The 21416-nt window shown below is 43.6% G+C and overlaps 1 protein-coding gene across 1 annotated transcript; it reads right to left on the bottom strand.

Moving 5' to 3' along the window:
* Window positions 1-10270: 10270 nt before the first annotated feature.
* On the bottom strand, window positions 10271-18099 carry LOC132991102 (voltage-dependent calcium channel gamma-6 subunit-like). Its single transcript, XM_061059718.1, has 6 exons — window positions 17851-18099; window positions 16409-16519; window positions 15684-15792; window positions 12551-12625; window positions 10791-10928; window positions 10271-10703 (listed from the first exon to the last, which is right to left on the bottom strand). The coding sequence occupies exons 1-6, from the start codon at window positions 18058-18060 to the stop codon at window positions 10477-10479; spliced, it is 870 nt and encodes a 289-aa protein (XP_060915701.1). The 5' UTR covers window positions 18061-18099; the 3' UTR covers window positions 10271-10476.
* Between the last annotated feature and the right edge of the window lie 3317 nt (window positions 18100-21416).

Here is a 21416-nt window from a genome sequence, read left to right as displayed (position 1 = left end):
ACATTGATCTTCTTAGACATCATACTCTATTCATGTACGCTCAGTCTTCATAAATACTCATACAACATGTATCTTTAAAAATCAGAAACTGCAGATTAACAAATTTAAACCTTTAAGGAAGAACGTGTCTCTTTTTGATTCAGTAGATGTCGCCCTTGAGCTCCAGCATGAAACCAAAACAAACTGCTGTTTGGCCACGCCTCCTCCATACTGAAGCCCCCGCTCTCCTCCAGAGACACACCTCCAACCCCTCTCTATTCACAGTCACATGATGGAGTTATTAAATTGGAACACACCATTATCAAGCACCATTTAGCGCAAGCTGTGGACAAAATAGTCCTTGGCTCGGGCTACAATCACCTGTGTCCTGCATTGTTGTGTTAGCATGCTAATGTTAGCGCTCTTTAGTTAGCTCGTAGCTTCACATCACCTGTGTCCTGCATTGTTGTGTTAGCATGCTAATGTTAGCACTCTCTAGTTAGCTCGTAGCTTCACATTTCATGTAAACTGACACAGAATGAGCGTGATCTAAAAACTCTTACTAACATCCAAATAATCAGTGAGTATGTTCTTCTTCTCTCTAGTTCTTGACTAAAACAGCTTTTATACACAAGGGGAGGAGCCGGCCGTCCCGTCCATGTAAACACAGCTCTGACAACAACACAGCCAGCGGGACTCGAGCTTCTCCCTCATTGTAGAGAGTCATGACTCAGAGACACATTTACACAGGAGAGACTGGATTTATTATTTATTTGTGTGGAACATGTCGCACATTCTTCCTTTAACCTAAAAAGTTTTTCTTGTTTCTTTTTCCTCTAATGGATTACAAACCTGATGTGACATTCAACAAACAAAAACACAGCTGTAGAAATCATTCATGTGGAAATGTTAGACCAGGATCAATCGAGCTTAATGGCTTCCCAGGGGCATTCATTGTTTTATGGATCAATTCAACAACAAAGGCGTGATTAGAGATTGTAAGAAAACTGTTTGAACACACAGCAGCATGTTTTAATAAGTGATAAAAGCAGTGCATGAATAATGCATTCATCTCCCTCACTATTCGGCTCAACGGTGTCTGAAAATGTCTGTAAGGAACTTGAGGGGTTGACGAGAAGATGTATGATAGGACACAGAAAAGTTTTTGTTTCATTTCATTGAGGTTCAGACTCTTTAATGAGCACCACACTTCAGTTTGTCCACCTTCAATACAAAAGCATGTCATATTGTTTGCAAGGGGAAGCTGAAATCACAGAGTAAAGAATTATATATTTAACAAATGCAGTGTGGACAGCCAGTGTGCGACCATTTGCGATGAGACGCGATATATAACGCTCGCGGGCTGCTGGACCCAGTGTTAGAAAGCAGGTTCAGAGGACTGTGAGTCCTGAACAGTATCAGATACCTCTAGCAAGTGACAGAGAGCCTGATGCTGTGGGAGATTAGCTATAAATAACAGTGTCATCGGCATATAAATATACATTTGACCAAGTAACAGTGGTCTCAACACTCAGCCCTGTGGAACGCCCCTTTTTACCTCTGAAATACAACACAGCTTCTGTGTAGGGTCAACAGATGCTTCATTGTGTGTATCAGAGTGTGAGAATACTGAAGTAAATGTATGTAGCCTCGATTGCCCGGTCATGTCGATTTGCCCTGTACAACATCAGGAAGATCAGACCTTACCTGTCAGAACACGCTACACAGCTCCTGGTACAGGCTCTTGTGATATCACACATCGACTATTGCAACTCTCTACTGGCAGGTTGTCATACATGCACTATCAAACCTCTGCAAATGATACAAAATGCAGCAGCACGACTGGTCTTCAACCTTCCTAAAAGAGCACATGTCACTCCGCTGTTCATCTCCTTACACTGGCTCCCAGTTACTGCTCGCATCACATTTAAAACTCTGCTGCTCGCTTACAAAACAGACACAGAAAAGTCTCCTCCTTACTTTAACTCTCTGATCCAGGTCTATACTCCCTCCCGCCCACTACACTCTGCCAATGAAAGGCGTCTGATCCAACCTTCACAACAGGGTCCTAAGTCTCTAACTAGACTCTTCTCCTCTGTCGCCCCCCGGTGGTGGAATGAACTTCCAAACTCCATGTGATCTGCAGAGTCCCTCTGCACCTTTAAGAAAAAGCTAAAGACCCAGCTCTTTCATGAATACCTACTAACTTAATGATGATGGTCTCCATATTATTGATGATGATGATGGTAATGACGATGGTTTTTGTTTGATAACGACGACTTATAAGATGGTTTCTATACTGATTAGAGCTCTCAAGAACTGCCCTCAATGTTGTGCTTTGCCTCTGGTCACTTCCTGTCAGCACCTGTGTGTCCAATCAGACTCAAAGCTGATCGTTTGCTCTTACTGACATTGTTCCCTTTTTTTCTAGATCCTTGTTTGTGTTGTTCTTACTCTCTGATGTACGTCGCTTTGGATAAAAGAGTCTGCTAAGTGAATTGTAAAATTGTAGAATGTATTTACAAGGATGTCTGATATTTATTAATGACCGTTCCGTCCGGACACGTATGACATTTCTAATTTCACATCTGTAGTGCTGCAGACGTATCTGGTTGTAGCAGGAAGCTGCTGTGTTGGACGGTTTAAAGTCTGTCTGTGTGTGTCTCCCATCTTGTAACTGTTTGAAATATCCAACTGCAGTCTCCAGCACACTTGTGTTCTGGGTTTGAGCCAGTTAAATTGCAAAGATTCATGAGCCTGATATCAGTTTTCGTCGAGTACACTCGGGGGATTGGATGACTTTAAGGGTGAATGACTTTGGGTGCGGCATAGCCGAGCTCTGGCAGTCAGACTTCATGAGACACAGAGATCCAAAGACCGTACATGCTCCATCAATCAAACCATCTGGACTCAAAGTACAGATTCACTCATAAATATGTTCCATTTGAAAAGAGAAGAGAGGGTTGAACAAACCGCTCAGAGTGTTTCTTTGGACAGTGAGCAAAAAACAAGAACTGTGGAGAGAAGCTATCTTCACCTTTGCTCTGCGCGGAGCTGCACTCTCATGCTGACTCAGAACTATTACGTCCACATGAAGATGACGAGCTAGAAGGAGGGGGACATTTTTAAGATTCTCGAGAGGCTAGACTCAAAAAATACAAAATGAGTTTCCCCTGTTTCAAACAAAGCTTCTCTTTGAATGGAGCACTAGGAGACAAAAACCACAACTCACATCGTTGTCATGGTAACGGCTCCATACCATCTCCACACTTTGATAACGTTTTAACAGCACTGGACTAATGTAATATATATCTCACAGGTTGACTTGAATCCTTATTATTTTTTAACCCAGACAGAATTGTTTAGCATTATTTATTGCTGAATCTGTTATTTATGTGTCATTTGTTACGGGGTCCAACAGAGGTCATCAACTACATTTGTGCAAGGTCAGCTTCACACACAGACCCTACGGAGGCAGGACTTTAAAATACACTCGCACATAAGCCTGACAAAAACAGTGAAGTCTGATGTGAAGACGTTGGTGTCAGAGAGGCAGAGGTGTCAAAAGTATTGACATTCATTCCTCAGGTAGAAGTATAGATACTAGGCTTTAAAAAGACTTCTGTAGAAGTTGAAGTATCAACTCAAGCTTTTTACTCAAAGTGTAAAAGTACTGGTTTCAAAACTACTTCAAGTATAAAAGTAAAAGTAATGTAAGGAAAAAAAATGCCATTAAGGACAAAAGCTTAGGCTGCGCCACAGGGGTCTATAGTGCACAACCCCACCTCCCCAAAAAAATTTTTTTCTAAAGGCCATAATGACTATAATGTTATATTAAAATGTTAATGTTGAAACATTTGGGATGCACCTGTTTCAGACGCATTCATGCCCATTGAAAATGAACGCATTTTAGTACAATGCAAATACATTAAAGAACCATATATGTGTACTACTGAGCATTAACATGTGTTTCATGGAGCGGAAGATATGACTAGTTGCCTATAAGTATTGTAATGGTGGAAAAAGTCAAACTTCAGAGGCATGTTATCAATCGTCTTTATTGGAATGTAAATGTTTATCCAAGCTTAGCTGCAGGAATCTGTGAGGGCAACGGATGAAAGATAACAAAACTGGAAAATTGGTGTACCCCAGGGCAGGCTTAGTAACAATTACCCTTATATGGTCAAATTCACTCTATCTGGATGGCGCGATTTATCTGGATAGGTTTTTGTTGTTTTGTGTGTTTTTTTGAACGATGATAAGCCGGAATGAAAAACGAGTAACAAGGCTATTTTTAAAATGTAAGGAGTAGAAGTAAAAAGTCGGCTGTAAAATAATTACTCCAGTAAAGTATAGATACCCAAAATTTCTACTTAAGTAAGGTAACAAAGTATTTGTACTTAGTTACTTGACACCTCTGCAGAGAGGAAATGTAATTCATCCCATTAACCAAATGTGAGTATTCTAGCCTTGTGATTTTATTTTTATGTTTTTTGTTTAATCACCCGAGATCATTTGTATTCTTTGGGCCAGAGAGGAAGCTTTGAGGGGCCGGATGTGGCCTGTGGGCCGCCAGTTGATCACTGGTGTACAAGTTTTACTCACTCAGTAACAGAAGGAAACAGAGAAAAGACCCAAAAAGCAGACTCACACGAGGCAGAGTTCAGTAGAAGAATAGTTTATTAACCAGTCCAGTTCAGTATACAGGTAAACATAAAGAGGAGCAAACAAATCCAAAAACAGGAGGCAAAAGACAAAAACAAGAAGGCAGGCAAGGTTAAAAAAAAAAAAGAAAAAATTACACAAGGAACACTCTATACAAACTAGCAACAAGAGGGAGGACACACAGGGAGTATATACACAGACAGTCAGGTAACAAGACACAGGTGAGCACAATCAGGGCAGGAAAACAGGAGGAGCAGGATCTGAAAGACAGAGACATGGTAAGTACAAAGACAATAATACTGAAATAAATGGGTAGAAAAAAAACATGAGCTCGGTAACTTTACGGGTTGTGTCACTCAGGACTCTTTGGTTGCAGTGTGTGTCGTTTGTGAATAACAGCATTTTAGCAGTGAGGCTGATTTGAATAGAAAGAGACGCATTGTTCCACAAATGACTAGATAATAGTTTATATCAATAAACCCAAACAGCACCGGTGATGTTTGCTCTGCAGGGCAGTGAGGGGAGCACTTCACCCTGCTTGGTGCTATGTTTAACACATACATAAGCTTCAGTCTTCAGTGAATCGAGCCCTTTCTTCCCAGCTTTTGTTTACATGATCTGGTGTCTCGAGTTTTGCAGCGGGGACGCTTCCCCTGCTGCGTCATAATGGTATGCTTTCTGTGTCGTTCATCAGTCCTTTTTCAATCCTTGAACACATTGTTTTTGTCTTGACCGATATCTGCTCGACTTGTTTCTACACCCCCGCTTTGAAACACGACGATGCATTTTGCAACATCTTCACTGCGTGTACCTGTACGCCCCCCCCCCCCCCTCCTCCTCGTGACGCCAAAAACAGAAAACGCTAGAAGCAGATTGTGCCCTCTGCTGGTCAGACTAAAGTATCACATCGCAGTACTTTTTTTTTGTCTCATCGACGTAAATTGCATTGTGAGGTATCATTGCACTCCTTTGAATACTTGAATACTTATATCTACTCTTTTTATATTTTGTATTTTAAGTTAAGTTTAAGCTTTAAGTTGTATTTAAATTGACACTTTATATTTAGGTTAAAATGTTTCATCTAACTTGCACTGTTGTTAATTTACTGCTCTGTGTGCCTTTGAATTGCCCCCCAGGGACAAATTAAGTTTTTTTGAATTGAATTGAATTGAATTTGAACAATTAAAAATTAGTTTGTTTTTGTCCTGACAAGCCTCTGCAGGAGACTAAAGGGCCGATGCAGTGATGGAGCGTTTGATTGAGTTTGTAAAGTCTTCTACTCAGCAACATAGAAGTGAATCTTCCCACACTGCTGTGATTGACAGCTGGTGTAAATAAAGACCTGACTAACACAGAGGTTGGAGGAGGTCTGTGGCTACGCTTGGCGGACTCAAATTAAAAAAAGTTGTAGCTTTAACAACATAAGATCCGTGCTCACTCCTCTTCATTACTTCTCATTAATTAGAGCAGGATAATTTGATCCTCTGCGGGGCCGCAGAGTGGATCGTTGGGAAAGGGTTCAGATTAAAAGCAGGTTCAGTCTGTGCTCACGCTGTGTGTGTGTGTGTGTGCGTGTGTGTGTATCATCATACAGAGATCACACGTCTTGTTTCTGAACAACTCTGAGAGTGTGTTTGTGTGCGCAGCTCGTCTCCAGGTTTGTGTTTCTCCTGCCACGTTTAGTCCTATCGGCCACGCTCTATATTTAGAGAAGAGGTCGCAGCATGAGAGACGCTTCAGAGAGACGTGAGTCTGGAAGGAGGTCAACATGGTGACTGAGACGAGCTGCGAGCAGGATAACGAGAACTAACCGGCGGGGGGGGTGGGGGGGGGGGGTTACGTTTAACAGAAGGAGAGGGGAGGGGGTCCTCAAGTGTCAAACAACCGGCATAAGAGTTCAGCAAAGACTGATTTAAAGTCAGATCGCTGGAGGGTCCAATCTGCATGTAATGTGATGTTAATGCAGCTTTCTGTAACTCATGCTGCCTTCACATGCTGTCGGAAATATCAGCATTACGACTTGGCTTCTGTAAAGCAGAGGGTAAAGGTTGCCAAGTGGACGGGGTGGTCCGGCAGTCTAAGTATGTGCTGGATCGTATAACAGCGTGTAACATGTAACTGACACATCCTGGGTGCAAATTTAGCCGGGACCTTTGTTGTATGTCACGGCGCTCTCTCTTTTCCTGCAGCTCGGATTCACAGATCACCGTCGAATAGGAGGTGAAAATCTCATCTCTCAAAGACGGTTCATACCACTCAACGTTGGTGAGACGGTTTCACTCGAGTTTTTAAAAGTTTTCTAAAATCTTCAGGAAATGAAACTAAAAAAAACAATTTTTTTTTGTAAATTTAATTCAACTCCCATCGTTGAAATCAAGCTAATCAAAATTTGTGGAAGCAGAGGTTACAGAATCTGTCACAATTGGGAGATCTTCTATTTTTTTCAGAGTAAGAGCGTTGACGGCCACATGAGCTATCTTACAGCATCATATTTATTTCTGTTTAAAGGAGAACGGTAGTTTTCTAAATGTAGCTAATGTTTTTTTTTTTAAGTTGGAGTCAGCAGTGATGTTCGTTAAAACTTGGCCCCTCCTCCTGAGTTCATCGGCACCAGAAGCGGCCGCCCACATTTACAGCTTACACCTGCACAAGCTACCTGAGAATATTACATTTGTTGAACTGCAAAAGCCGATAATGTAGCGAGCGAGCACAAGCTAACCGCTGGTGTTTTTCACCTGCATCTCCAAAAGAGAATTTGAATCGCGTCCAATCACTGAGTTGTATCCACTCCTAAACTCACCTGCTGCGCTGTCATTGGCTGGAGGAAACACACAAGCCCCGCCCAGAAATGTCCCGAGTCAACCAGAACAAACCAAAGAATCAGAATGGTGTGATGTATGCCACGTCCTTATACTTATTATTCCCCAGTATGTTCTTCTCTTTAGGTGGATATTTGAAACTATAAGTAGAGAGACCCCCCCCCCCCCCCCCCCCCCGTCTCCTACTGTGAAGGACGACGAGTGAACAAGCGACTGGGGGAGCTCTGAGGGGTGCATGTGTGAACGGCCTCATTAACGGTAATTTAAAACTCTTGAACGATGAGTTCAGGTTAATTTTTCAAACTGGTAAATCTCAGATACCATAACAAGGCCGGGGGTCAAACACGCAGCCAGTTAACGTGGTGTGTCTGCAGAGAGGTGTGAAGTGGGCGGGTTCATAAAAGCGGCGACAGAGGAGGCGGCGACTGAAAGCTGAGAACGTGTCGAGCGAGCAGAAAGAAAAAAAGAGAAAAGGAAACGTGAAATATTCATGTGGTGTTTAATAATAAAATGAAGTCATTTCATACTCAAATGATTCGGTTTCAAAAAAAAGTCACAGAGACGGTTTCAGAGTCTGAACACAGAAACACGTGGTGGAAAAAAAAAACACGCTGAGATGATGTCAACGCCGTCTACCCTCGGCTCCACTATGGATCTATACTGTACATACTGCTAAAACAAACTGTGTTCATTGTGCTCATACAACACAACTTATAAATACATATAAAGTGTGAAAACAAAGGAATCCAACATGGCGTACCTTTACAAGAAGAGAGGAAAATCAAATGTTTCTCATGTCTGTCAATCTAAATGTTTACTGATAAATAACAACAACATCCATCAGACAGACCTGCAGACGTTCACATCACTAAAAACAAACAGGTTTCTTAAAAAGGTTCTCAGATCGGAGGTTCCTGAGCAGACGGGGGGTTTTGATCCAGCAGCAGTTACAGCTTTAGGCGACTCTACATATTTACTTTAGTTCTAATCTCATATTTGATTTAAGCTCACAGTGAATATAAACATGACTTAAAGGCAGGGTTGGTAATTTTTCAAAAACTAAGTAACTAAATGCTAATTTTGAAAGTAGCATTCCCTCAGTGCTACGTCTGCACCCACCCCCTCCCCTCTGTGCTCCCTCTAAAGCCACGCCCCCTCACTTACTCCAGAAGTGGACCTCAGCTCATCTCTTGCATTGTGTAGAAACTACGTCGTCTCATGTCTCATTCAGTAAACTCTCAGTATAAACTCTTAAAGTCATCGGTGACGAGCTTTGAGTGTGAGCTAGAGCACGCAAGAGGTAGAGAGCGAGCAGGGAGACAGGGAGGCGTCTGATTGGTTCATCAGATTGGTACCTCGTGGCAGACATTGGTTGAAGTTTTTACAGACTTACAAACTGATACAGATGATGGATTTTTTTTTGTTCCTTTTTCAGAGAACCTGAGTTATTAATGTCTGTCAGGACCTAAAGACAATTTACACCAGAATCTTTAAAAAGTGAATCTGGAGGAAATGATCAACCCTGACTTTAATGCAAGATAAAAACAGATCTGAAAATATGACTGATTCTCACCGGCTTAGCTTATTGTCTTAATTAGCATGTTAGCATTCAGATAATTAAAACAGGATTTGGCTGAAACCACATCTTACATACTCAAAATATACATACTGCATGCTAACCTGACTGTTAGCATGCCGTTAGCAACATACTAAAATACAATCAGAGCTGCGTTCGATGAGCTAGCATTAAGCTAGTGCGACCAAAAGAAGCTAATGTAAATGGTTCAAAACTTTATCAAATGATCAAGCAGTAAATTGCCTCCGAACCCTGCAGGATGTTTAGTAAGACAACACAGGAGTGATTCCCAAACACGTCTGAGCATTAGAGATGACATCATCTTTAACAGAAACTAAGAACAGTCAGAGTATTCAGAGACGTTCATAAGAACACCAAACCTCAGAGACAAGAGCAGCAATTTTACCTTCTAAAAAAAAGTTGCTGATAGCAGCTTCTGGTTCTCTGATGGAAAATGGCCGCTTTTGTCAATGACGTCTGGTGGCTTTGAGGGCGGCGATAAGTCATTGTTTCTGGTTTAAAAAAGGGGTCAAATAAAAACTATTTCTGTGGCGATTAATGCTTATTGTTGTCAGATAACTTAAAAACAATCGGAGCCTGTCTGTGCCAAAAAATTACTTTTAATGAAGTGCTTTAATAAGTCCTCAAAATGTGTGCAATAAAAGCCAAGATTTCCCTTTAAGACCATATTTTAAAGAGGATAAGAGATAGAGACTTTGCTCGCTTCATGTTAGCTTTTTAGATTATAGGGCCATTAAAGGCTTTATATGTGATTTTTTGATCCAGCAGATGTCGCCCTTGAGCACCAGCATGAAACCAAAACAACTTGCGCTGCATTGTTGTGTTAGCATGCTAATGCTAGCGATCTTTATTCTGCTCGTATCTTCACACTGCATGTAAATTTACCTGAAATGAGCGTGATCTAGAAACACAGTTAAGCAGTGAGTACAGTATGTTATTCTTCTTTTCTCTAGTCCCTCAATTAAACAACTTTTATACACGAGGGGAGGAGTCAGCCGGCCGTCCTGGCGATGTAAACAAAGTGAAGATAGGACTCTGAAAACTCTGAAAACATCACAGACAGTGGGACTCGGGTGTTACACCCATTGTAGACAGTCATGACTCACAGAGTTATTTTCAGAGGAGATACTTGATTTCTATATTTAAGTGAGAAAAATCACATAAAAAGCCTTTCAGCAAAGTGTACGCATTAGCAGTCACACACCGGGAAATAATGACGCACAAAGAGAAGTCATTTTTCTGTGCATGGGACATGTCGGTGAATCTCTGTAAAAGTTCTCGTTGTTCCTTTAAAATCACAGATAAAACGATCTCAATGCTCAAACATATTTGGGAAACCTCCTCGCCCCTCTCTGCACCGTCCCGCCTCCCAAACAGAAAAGGGGCTGATGAAAGTGCAACTCCACCTCCAGGCCACTAGCTGCTGCTGCTGCTGTCCTTCTGAGGGAGACACCGCCGCCAGGGGCTGTACGGCAGAGCCAGCAGCAGGAAGAGGATCCCGCCCACGATGAGGACCGCCCCCGCACAGCCGATACACGACACCGACCAGGAGAGCTCGTGGTGGAGGGTGACCGTGTGGTCGCTGGCCAGGAAGGCCAGGACGGACTGATGGAACACCAAGAGAGAGAGGAGCACCATGACACCTGCGGAGGACACGGCGGAGCTCCTTCACATATCGTGTTTGAAACAGAACAATAAAAAGACGTGTTGTGGATTTGACCTCAGCTGACCTGACAGAATGAAGCAGACGGAGCCCGGCTTCAGGAAGAACAGAATCTCTTTGCTGAGCGCCATGGTGATGCATATGGACCCCATCACCATCAGGAACAGGCTGAACATAGCCAACATGGCCGCCGCTACGTTCAGACCTGCACAAGAAAATACAAAAAAAATACTTGTGATAGAAGGAACCTGTGCTCAGAATACCTCGACCAGTTTGGGGTCGACATGCAAGAGTTCATTCATCTCCAGCAGCATTTCTCTGTGTGTTGGTCCGAGTATGAGAAATTCAGTTTAGCTCGAGTACATCGTCCATGCTCGCCGCAGCGCCACAGTTTCGCTCCATCGGACGGCGTGAGAGCAGCAGAGCGCAGCCATGATCAGCTGGAGAACTACAAGATCACGCGGTAATAAAGAGAACAACGTCCAAACTACATGTTGCTTTGTCTCTCTGAGGATGATCTGTTGTTCATTCGGCGCCTGTTTTGACTTCATGTTGATGAAGTGATGTCAAATACGATCAGGAGTCTGTATGTTGGGTTTTATTTTGAAATTGACCGGACGCTCTGTGCATTTCCTCGTCTGACTTCCTGTACCGGTCGTTCTATTCTGTCAAGCTGGACGCTCGCCTGCACCTTTAAGAAAAAGCTAAAGACCCAGCTCTTTCATGAATACCTACTAACTTAATGATGATGGTCTCCATATTATTGATGATGATGATGGTCATGACGATGGTTTTTGTTTGATAACGACGACTTATAAGATGGTTTCTATACTGATTAGAGCTCTCAAGAACTGCCCTCAATGTTGTGCTTTGCCTCTGGTCACTTCCTGTCAGCACCTGTGTGTCCAATCAGACTCAAAGCTGATCGTTTGCTCTTACTCACATTGTTCCCTTTTTTCTAGATCCTTGCTTGTGTTGTTCTTACTCTCTGATGTACGTCGCTTTGGATAAAAGCGTCTGATAAGTGAATTGTAGAATTGCAGCATTCTCTGTTGGAAACAGACTCGCAGCATATTTGAAACGGAGCAGAGCGTAGTGGCGCCGATGTCATGCTCAGGAGACGGACTGCAGCGCTCGCTGTGGAAACACAATGTTGTGTGGAAAGTGGAGGATACGAGCATGTCTTTAGACCCGGAGAGAACCCACACATGCACGAGGAGAACATGCAGACTACACACAGAGAGACTCCTGTCAGACGGGGATTCAAACCAGGAACCTCCACACAGAGAGGACACAGAGCTAACCACTGCAGACCTATAAAACACCATGTTACGATGAATAAAGGAACATGCAGTGAATGACTTTTTGTTCCTTTTTGTGTTGTCTTTATTTCACTTATATATCTAGTGACAGAAGATTATCATGGAACAAAACATTATGTGTTGTTCAAACGCTCTTGTCTGTGTTTGTTGAATCCTTCCAGCAGAACAATCACATTTCAGCATACATCTGCCTCCCCTCATTCAGCGTGCTGCACTCTGTGATCTTAATGCATTATGTAGCTGCCAGGGAAATGAGAGGTTAGACTGCAGCTTGGAGACACTTGAACGCAGCGTGGGTGGAAACAGATTTCAAAAAACACTCACAAAAGCAGACAACGAGTAGCTGCGAGGAGGTGAGGGGAGAGGAGGGGAGCGGGTGGACAGAAGGCTGAAGGATACAGAGCAAAGGTAAAGGAGAGAAGGACGCACAGAGGGAGAGGTGGGAAAAGGAGGGATGAAGAAAAGGAGGGAGTGGGCGACTGAAAGGCCGAGAGGTTTGACTCACTCTTTTTGGTCGTCTTCTGAAACAACACAGCGTTTTCCCCCGTGGTGAAAAACTTGAAGTAGGTGCAGTTTGTTTCTGCAGGAGGGAAAAAACACAAACAGTTAACAGGAGGAACATTAAAGGTGGACAGGTAATCTGCTGATTTGCTTCCATCTTATTGAGATTCAAAGAGCGACATCTCTCCGTCTGTCCTTTACGCTTTGGCTCCGATCATTCTCTCCATCACAACATAATCAGCTGTGAACGTCAATAACGAGACTGAAGGTGACAATCCGACGCTTCCCGCACAATTAGTCTAACGCTGTCCTGATAATGTGTTACAGCAATTAGAGTTTGGCTGTAAAATAGAATGTGACACCTCTATCTGTTCCCCACACAAGCAATCCAAACACGCACACACATCACTCTTAATTAGTGAGATCAAAGCTAAATCCTCGCTACAGCGTTCAGGGTTTTTTTTCCCCCTCTGCAGCAAATATGGAGGTTAAATCAGTGATTGTGTTGAGAAGCTGCACTCGGATCCCGTTTACCAAAACAGAGCTCTCTGTCTGTCTGTGGTCAGCCCGACAGTAACAGCACTTTGAACTGTCTGAATACAAAACATGAACGCAGCGCGATCTATTAAGACAGGAACATGGTTCACGGCGTTCCCCTCTCTTTGCACACCGCTTTCATACTCGATAAGGTTAACTTTAGGTTAACACATTTAAAGGAAGAATGTGCGACTTTTTGATCCAGTAGAAGTTGTCCCTTTAGCTCCAGCATGAAACCAAAACAAACTGCTGTTAGGCTACGCCTCCTCCATACTGAAACCCCCGCTCTCCTCCAGAGACACACCTCCAACCCCCCCTCCACTCGCAGTCACATGAAGGAGTTATCAAATTGGAACACACCAAAATTAAGCACCATTAAGCTATGGAAAAAATAGTCCTCGGCTCGAGCTGCGATCACTTGTGTCCTGCGTTGTCGTGTTAGCATGCTAATGTTAGCGCTCTTTAGTTAGCTCGTAGCTTCACATTGTTGTGTTAGCATGCTAATGTTAGCGCTCTTTAGTTAGCTCGTAGCTTCACATTGTTGTGTTAGCATGCTAATGTTAGCGCTCTTTAGTTAGCTCGTAGCTTCACATTGTTGTGTTAGCATACTAATGTTAGCGCTCTTTAGTTAGCTCGTAGCTTCACATTGTTGTGTTAGCATGCTAATGTTAGCGCTCTTTAGTTAGCTCGTAGCTTCACATTGCATTTGGACACAGAATGAGCGTGATCTAAAAACTCTTACTAACATCCAAATAATCAGTGAGTATGTTCTTCTTCTTCTCTCTAGTTCTTGACTAAAACAGCTTTTATACACAAGGGGAGGAGCCGGCCGTCCCGTCCATGTAAACACGGCTCTGACAACAACACAGCCAGCGGGACTCGAGCTTCTCCCTCATTGTAGACGGTCATGACTCAGAGACACATTTACACAGGACAGACTTGATTTATGATTTATTGCATAAATAATATCAACATGTGTGATAGAAATGTTGAGCTTTGTGTCAACACCGATGAAAAACGATTTTTCCAGCATTCAGAGAGCTGTCGATGGTGTGTCTCCTCTCACCTGTTGTATGTCATAAAGTCTCCAGCCACATTATAAACACCTCTCAGCCCGCCATCACTTCCCCTTTTTGTTCTGATGAAAATTAAACATCTCTCCTGTCTGGCACCGATGATGAACACACACAGAGCTCCTGCAGTGGACTTTTCTCTGTCTGTCTCCGCTTTGCTTTTGAAGTGAGTCATTCTTCAGAAAAGGGAATTCATGCAGGTGACTCATGCAACAGGGGAGCAAAACTGCAAATAGCTTTAATAATCTCTCGCTGCACTCCATCAAAAGCAGTCCACTTAGACTTCCAAATGTAATGTTCAGCCCACAGACACCGTGCTGTTTCCACCAGCTCTTTCCATTCCACCTGTAGGAAGAAACTTCAAACCATGAAACAAAAAAAAGACTTTAATTTGATATAAAGGAGCAATCCAGCAAAGTTCTGCACAGTTACATTTGTTCTTCTGTCTTGGTCCTTCCCTGAGTGTTTTCTGATCATATGGAGAGCGTGTAATCGGTTTGATCGGGTCTTTTAAGTACCCGGCATGTCAACATCAGCTCCCTTACCCCGGGTTAGAGAAACCCTGTTTGGCTACCTTCAGAACTCTGAAACAAAAACATGATAATGTGGCATGTATACGCCTTACTCGCACGGCCTCGGCCAATCAATGAATCATTATTTGAAGAGCGCCAATTCAACAACAACTTTCATCTCGAGAGCCTTTACAAAAGAACAGCAGGAAGGATTTCTCTTTTGTATTCCTTTTGTGTTCCTGTTCTCCACACTTCAGAGCAGGCCGTGCATGAATGAGGACGGCGCTCGACATCGTACTGTGACGTATTAGCAGAAGAAACATGGCGGCGGCAACGAGAGCGTCTTACTTCTGGAGCAGAGAAGGAACTTAAGTTCTGTCTTTGGGTGATGAAGGAATTTAAAATAATTGGAAGTTTAGATGAAAGAGAGCGTCAAAATGTGCTGACTCATTAAAATCTGTGGGTTTCTCTGTGTGTGCATGTTAACACCAAATATAAGACTCATAACTGGGAAACTCAAGTCCATGTCAACACACTGATTGAGATTTTTGATGGATGTAAAACCTAAATAAAAAATGAATCCAAAGCCAAACATAAATCCTTAAAAAACAGTGGACACTCAAACCAGAAATGACGTGTTGTTGCGGATGAGCAGAGCACCTCAATCATCCAAAACGTTGCATCTCTTAACTTGACCTGAAAGCATCTTTTTTTCACTCGGACTATGTAACAATGACTCAGGCCGTTAGTCAGCCGGGGCGTTCGTCCAGCCAGCCGTCAAACAGCGAGCCAAGCATAATTTGTCTGCCCGGTGAAATCAGGTAGGCCACTCATTCATGCCAACTCAACAACGCTGTCCAACAAGCTCGAGTGCTCTATCAAACGTCCAGCCAGCCATCAGAGCTGTCAATCATCCCCCCCTCCCCCCCTCCTCCTCCGCACACAGAGCAGTCAGCCAGCATTAAGGTTAGACAGCCAATCCACCAAACCAGTCAGTAAAAGCTCTCTGACTCACCTCCGGGTAGTTCAGCAGGTCCACAGCTCTCTCTCTCTGGGTCGATATCAGCCACCCACAGGGTCTTGGAGCAGCCTTTCCACAGGCCGTAGTGAGCAGTAAGACATGTCTGCAGAGCCAGAATCAAAGAGGGTTTTTAGACTTTCTTCATCCATCCCAGCGTTCAGCCTCTGGCACCAAACAGTGAAGAAGTCATTTCTTCTTTTTCCTTTTTTAGTCCCCATGTTTTTTTTAATGTTGTGTAACACGTTCCTGGAGAGATTAAAACTTCCTGAATGTGTCTCAGTGTCCCTGCAAACAGCCTCATGTGGTGCCTTCACAACTGCACAAAACTCCCTGAAAACTTCCTGAAATGTTCAGGATGAGCTGCGTGTGTGAACGCACACAGACATTTTTCCCCTGTTGATTTAACCCAGACTTTTTCCTGACAGCCCCAGCGTGAAGTCTGTGTGAGCTGATGTGTAAACAAAGAAGGAAATAGTCAGCAAGATGCACGGCGAGCGAGTGACAGAGGATGATGATGTATACGTCCTGCAACCAGCGCACAACCACCAGACCAGCGCCTTGTTGTGTTCTTAAGGTTACAGCTCTTCCAGGAAGTCGTTCTTTTCAAAAAGCTGCAAGCTGCGCTAATTGCTAAAATTAGCATCATAATAAAGAGTCTAAATGAACGTCTGTATACACTCTTTGTGTCTCAACAAACTGTTTATCACTGAGTGTTTTACCTGGTTGTTATAGAAACTCTTGGAGGGCGAAAGCTCCACCCAGAACTCTGTCCCGACCCCGAGGACGGTCAGGACGACGCCAACGATGGCCACGAAGAACGCCAACTTGATCTGGTGACAGAACACAATAAAAAACAACTTGGGTATCATTCAGTGAAGTCAAGACTTCTTCAAAGCTCAGAAAATGATATTTAAGACTTATTTTAATAAGTAGTACTTTTACCATTACTTCTATTTGATTCCTTTAACTCAGAATGTCTCACAGAGTCAAGGGACTACTTACGGTTACTTACTGTCAAGTTTCAGACATGTCTAAGTTCAGTTTCATCACGTTATGGAGGCGGCGTCTGACTGGTTAAGAGACTGGAGCGGGAGGCTAAACTTGACTATGAAGCTCTACTTAACAACTTGTTTAAGTGCAGTCTCTGTTCCAACTTTCACCTATGGTCATAAACTGCGCGCCTTCCTTTCAACGTTTTCTGGGCACATCCATGTGGTGAGGGGCGTAAGCAGGAGACCTATAACCTGCAGGGGGAGGGGGGGGGGGTCACATGAGTAAATCATGAGGATCCCCTAATAAGAGCTCAACAATACCCCGTTTGTCCCTCACCTTCTTCCTGCATCTCCCTCTATCCCATTTTTCGATCCTGACGCAGTCTGTGCAGACGGCTGGTCATCATGAGTCTGGTTCTGCTCGAGGTTTCTGCCTCTTCAAGGAAGTTTTTTTTTACTATTCTCTGCAACTTTGCTAAATGTTGCTAAGTGCTCATGATGGATTTGAATGTGAAAAATGTAAACCAAAGGTCGAATGCAGTCCTTCGACATTAAGGAAGTAAAACTTTCTGTAACCTCTGAAGTAATCTGAGTTTGTTCAGTGTTGATATGGTCGCAATATGTTTTCAAAGATGGATTTCTGGGCTTTTCATGCCTTTATTTTTAGAGATAGGACAGTGGATAAAGTCTAGCCAGAGAGAGAGAGAGGAACGAGATGCGGGAAGCCACAGGCCGGACTAAAACCTGGGTCACCCGCGTCCCGTTGGGGCGAGCGCACCGACTTCCAGACTCACCCTGCTCATGTGGTCCGCTCAGATTCAGGCTGTTGCCTTTCAGGTAAAATAAAAGCTTGCGTGCGAGCTCGACTCAAACGTTTAGGTTGCTGCACGCATTCCTGCTGATGCAGCACAATCTTTTTTTAACCGTCCTCGAGAACAGGACCCGAGATATTTGAACTCCTTTGCTCGAGGAAGAAGCTCAAGCCCGACCCGGAGGGAGCAGTTTGCAGGTTTCTGTCAGAGAGCTTCAACGTCTGACTCAGAGGAGCTGACTTTTAGTCCTGCTACTTCTCACTCGGGTCCAGTTTGAAGATACCAAGAAAGCAAAATCGACTTTAAAACTTAATCTGTAGATTTAAGGTCCCTAAAGCTGAATGATAGTGAAGTTACCTTCCCTTCCTGCGCCTCACTCATGGCGTGCCCTGTCGATGTTGTCCTGCGACGCTTGTTCCCTCCAAAGGTACTCCGTCCACTCATCAGGTTTGTCAGACCCACCGGACCCTGGGATGGTCCTCCTAGTGCGGCGCCCCCCACCGTTCCCGCTGCTGCAGGACTCACCGTGCGGCCCTCCTCATCAGTCACCAGGAAGGTCGACCACATTTTGTGACAATGTTGAAAAACAACTAAAAAGAGCTGAGCGGAGTTGTGGATGGGATATTGGTGAGGGGAAAACTTTAGTGTTTCTCAATCCGTTCCCATAAAGAAAACCGGGAAATGACTTCACAAGTTATTAAACTAATTATGAAACGAACGTGTATCCAACGGTAAGAGAGGAGAAGAAGAGCGAGACAGAGGTAGAAAGATAAACGGAAAAAATATACATAAAAGTTTGTGATAAGAAAAACAAGCTGGATAGAAAAAACAGATGAAAAGTTTGAGAGTCTCGTCGGTGTCAGAAACTTAACAAAATGTCTCGACGAGCTTTAACAGGAAGAGGCAGAGAGCAGCCATCTTCTGTGAAGGAGATGAATAAAAAATGGCGGCTTTGAGGATGGATGAAAAACTGTTAAAAAAGTCATAATGAAAAAAGACAATTAGAGAAAATTAGAGAGGAAGAGTGAAGGACAGTGAGGGTCAGAAGGAGGTGGGTGAAGGGATGTGTCCTGCAGAAGACAAAGAAAAGGAGGAGAAAAGTCGAGGAGGGAAACTTTTATAAACAAACAGTAATGAACTGAAGGTGCATGTTGAACTTTTGAAATTTCATGGTGCAGAAATCAATCAGGAAAAAGTGCATGAATGCTGTTAAGCAGAATGCATTTACTGTTGAATAAAGCAGTATAGTAGCACCATGCAGTAACACGCTTTTCATGCAGGCTGAGAGCTGGAGCTGAGGCGGGTTTCAAGCCTCTTGATAAACAGTTACACCGTGCCCACCTGTCAATCAGGTCGGACAAGTACGCGCCTAAATATCCTTCAAGACATCAAAACCCATGAGGATTATAAATATCCAGCCCCGTACAGTGTGTGCCGATGAAGACAATAACTAACCAACGTATGTTGAAAGCTTCTGAATATGAATCTGGTGTTTGAAAGGAAGATTGTGCGGCTTTTTGATCCAGTAGATGTCGCTCCTTGAGCTCCAGCATGAAACCAAAACAAACTGTTGTTAGGCCACGCCTCCTCCATACTGAAGCCCCCGCTCTCCTCCAGAGACACACCTCCAACCCCCCTCTATTCAGTCACATGATGGAGTTATTAAATTGGAACACACCATTATCAAGCACCATTAAGTGCAAGCTGTGGACAAAATTGCCCTGGTCTCGAGCTGCAATCACCTGTGTCCTGCATTGTTGTGTTAGCATGCTAATGTTAGCGCTCTTTAGTTAGCTCGTAGCTTCACATTGTTGTGTTAGCATACTAATGTTAGCGCTCTTTAGTTAGCTCGTAGCTTCACATTTCATGTAAACTGACACAGAATGAGCGTGATCGAAAAACTCTTACTAACATCTAAATAATCAGTGAGTATGTTCTTCTTCTTCTCTCTAGTTCTTGACTAAAACAGCTTTTATACACAAGGGGAGGAGCCGGCCGTCCCGTCCATGTAAACACGGCTCTGACAACAACACAGCCAGCGGGACTCGAGCTTCTCCCTCATTGTAGACAGTCATGACTCAGAGACACATTTACACTGGACAGACTTTATGATTTATTTATGAGGAACATGTCGAACATTCTTCCTTTAAATGTGTCTAATGTTTGTATTTCTTGTCTTGAATATTTATGTCGCAAATGGAGCCGCTGTGATGGAAGACAAATGTCAGACTTTGACAGAGAAGTTGTATCGATCGATCGATCTGACAGAGTTGTAAAAGGGGAAACTCGGGGCGTAAAGGTCGAGGAGTAATATATTTCAGAGATTGAAACCTCTGAGTCTCTGACAAAAGGAAAGCAGAGAGCACGTCTGTTCTACCTTTTGTCATTAGCAAGAGACGCAATAAAAAAAAGCACTTAGCAAAGTGGAATCACAACCAATTATCTATTTTGAGAAGTTATGTGACAGCCAACACAGAAAAAAAAACACTCTGCATACTGACTCGTAGCCCGCCGTCTATTCTGAGACACTTTGTGCTACCTCAGCGGCACAAAAACACTCATCATGTTCAAGCCGGAACCAATTATCTGTTCCGAGAAGCTCTGCGGTGGAGAAGTCCCGCGGCTACGTCGGCGATGAACTGAATCTGAAAACCTTTTTATGCTCGAGGGGCGAGCGGAGCAGCTGTCCTGCGGCGCTTCAGCAGCATCGTGTCGACAACAGACGTGACATGTAGCCCGCCGTCTTGTTAGCAAAAAATGAAAAACATCCCCCCGGGGAGAAACACATAGCTTCACTTGCACATCGCTGTTAACAAGCTCACAAGCTCACAAGCTGTGGACGGTCAGAGTGGGACCTCCTCTTTCTCTTTCCATAGAATAAATAAAAAACTACAAACACAGAACATCAGAAATACATTTAAATAAGGAGTTTTATGAAAAGAATCTGCAGCTCGTCGTTTAATCTGCAGAAAGTACACCATGGCTGTGTCCAAAGACTTTCAAACTTTTCATACTCAATGAAGTACGATCCAAAAATAAATCATAAAGTCCATCCTGTGTAAATGTGTCTCTGAGTCCTGACTGTCTACAATGAGGGAGAAGCTCGAGTCCCGCTGGCTGTGTTGTTGTCAGAGTCGTGTTTACATGGACGGGACGGCCGGCTCCTCCCCTTGTGTATAAAAGCTGTTTTAGTCAAGAACTAGAGAGAAGAAGAACATACTCACTGATTATTTGGATGTTAGTAAGAGTTTTTAGATCACGCTCATTCTGTGTCAGTTTACATGCAATGCTAAGCTACAAGCTAACTAAAGAGCGCTAACATTAGCATGCTAACACAACAATGTGAAGCTACGAGCTAACTAAAGAGCGCTAACATTAGCATGCTAACACAACAATGTGAAGCTACGAGCTAACCAAAGAGCGCTAACATTAGCATGCTAACACAACAGCACAGGACACAGGTGATTTGCTGTGATTGCAAAAGTCAAAACCTTCAAAGTGATGTGCGTGCACTGAGCCAAAATGGCCGCATCAACATGATTAAAACCACAACAACCGTCAGAGCTGCCTCGAGGTTAGAAGAATAACGTTAGCGGTCAAGAGAAGCGTTTTAAAAACACCACTCGAATGTCTAACGCTGCTGTCCTTACACACCAAGACTGAACGACGGCTCTCCTTATACGGCTTCCCATTGGACGCAGGAGAGAAGCAGCACGAGGAAGAAAGTCATCAACCGCCTTCAACAAGTTCACCGTCTTAAAATATCCTCCTCGCTGTAACACGGTTTAAAGTCCTGAGGAGGAACTTCCTGTGTTGAGCTTCAGTCTATAAACACTCTACGTTTGAAGACCCCCCCACGCCCCCCCCACGCCCCCCCACCCTCTAAACAGTGCAGCAGCAGCCACAGAACAACATGCTGAACT

Source organism: Labrus mixtus, chromosome 16 (genome assembly GCF_963584025.1).
Source record: "Labrus mixtus chromosome 16, fLabMix1.1, whole genome shotgun sequence".
Taxonomy (NCBI): domain Eukaryota; kingdom Metazoa; phylum Chordata; class Actinopteri; order Labriformes; family Labridae; genus Labrus; species Labrus mixtus.
Note: the sequence above shows the minus strand (reverse complement) of the source record. Positions and strands in the feature narration are given on the sequence as shown.

Coding starts and splice junctions, on each gene's coding strand:
- LOC132991102 (XM_061059718.1), bottom strand. CDS start 18,060: ATGTGGTCGACCTTCCTGGTGACTGATGAGGAGGGCCGCACGGTGAGT. Junction 16,520..17,850: donor GTGAGGCGCAGGAAGGGAAG/GTAACTTCACTA, acceptor TTCTGTCACCAG/ATCAAGTTGGCGTTCTTCGT. Junction 12,626..15,683: donor ACCTGCTGAACTACCCGGAG/GTGAGTCAGAGA, acceptor TCCCTCCTGCAG/AAACAAACTGCACCTACTTC.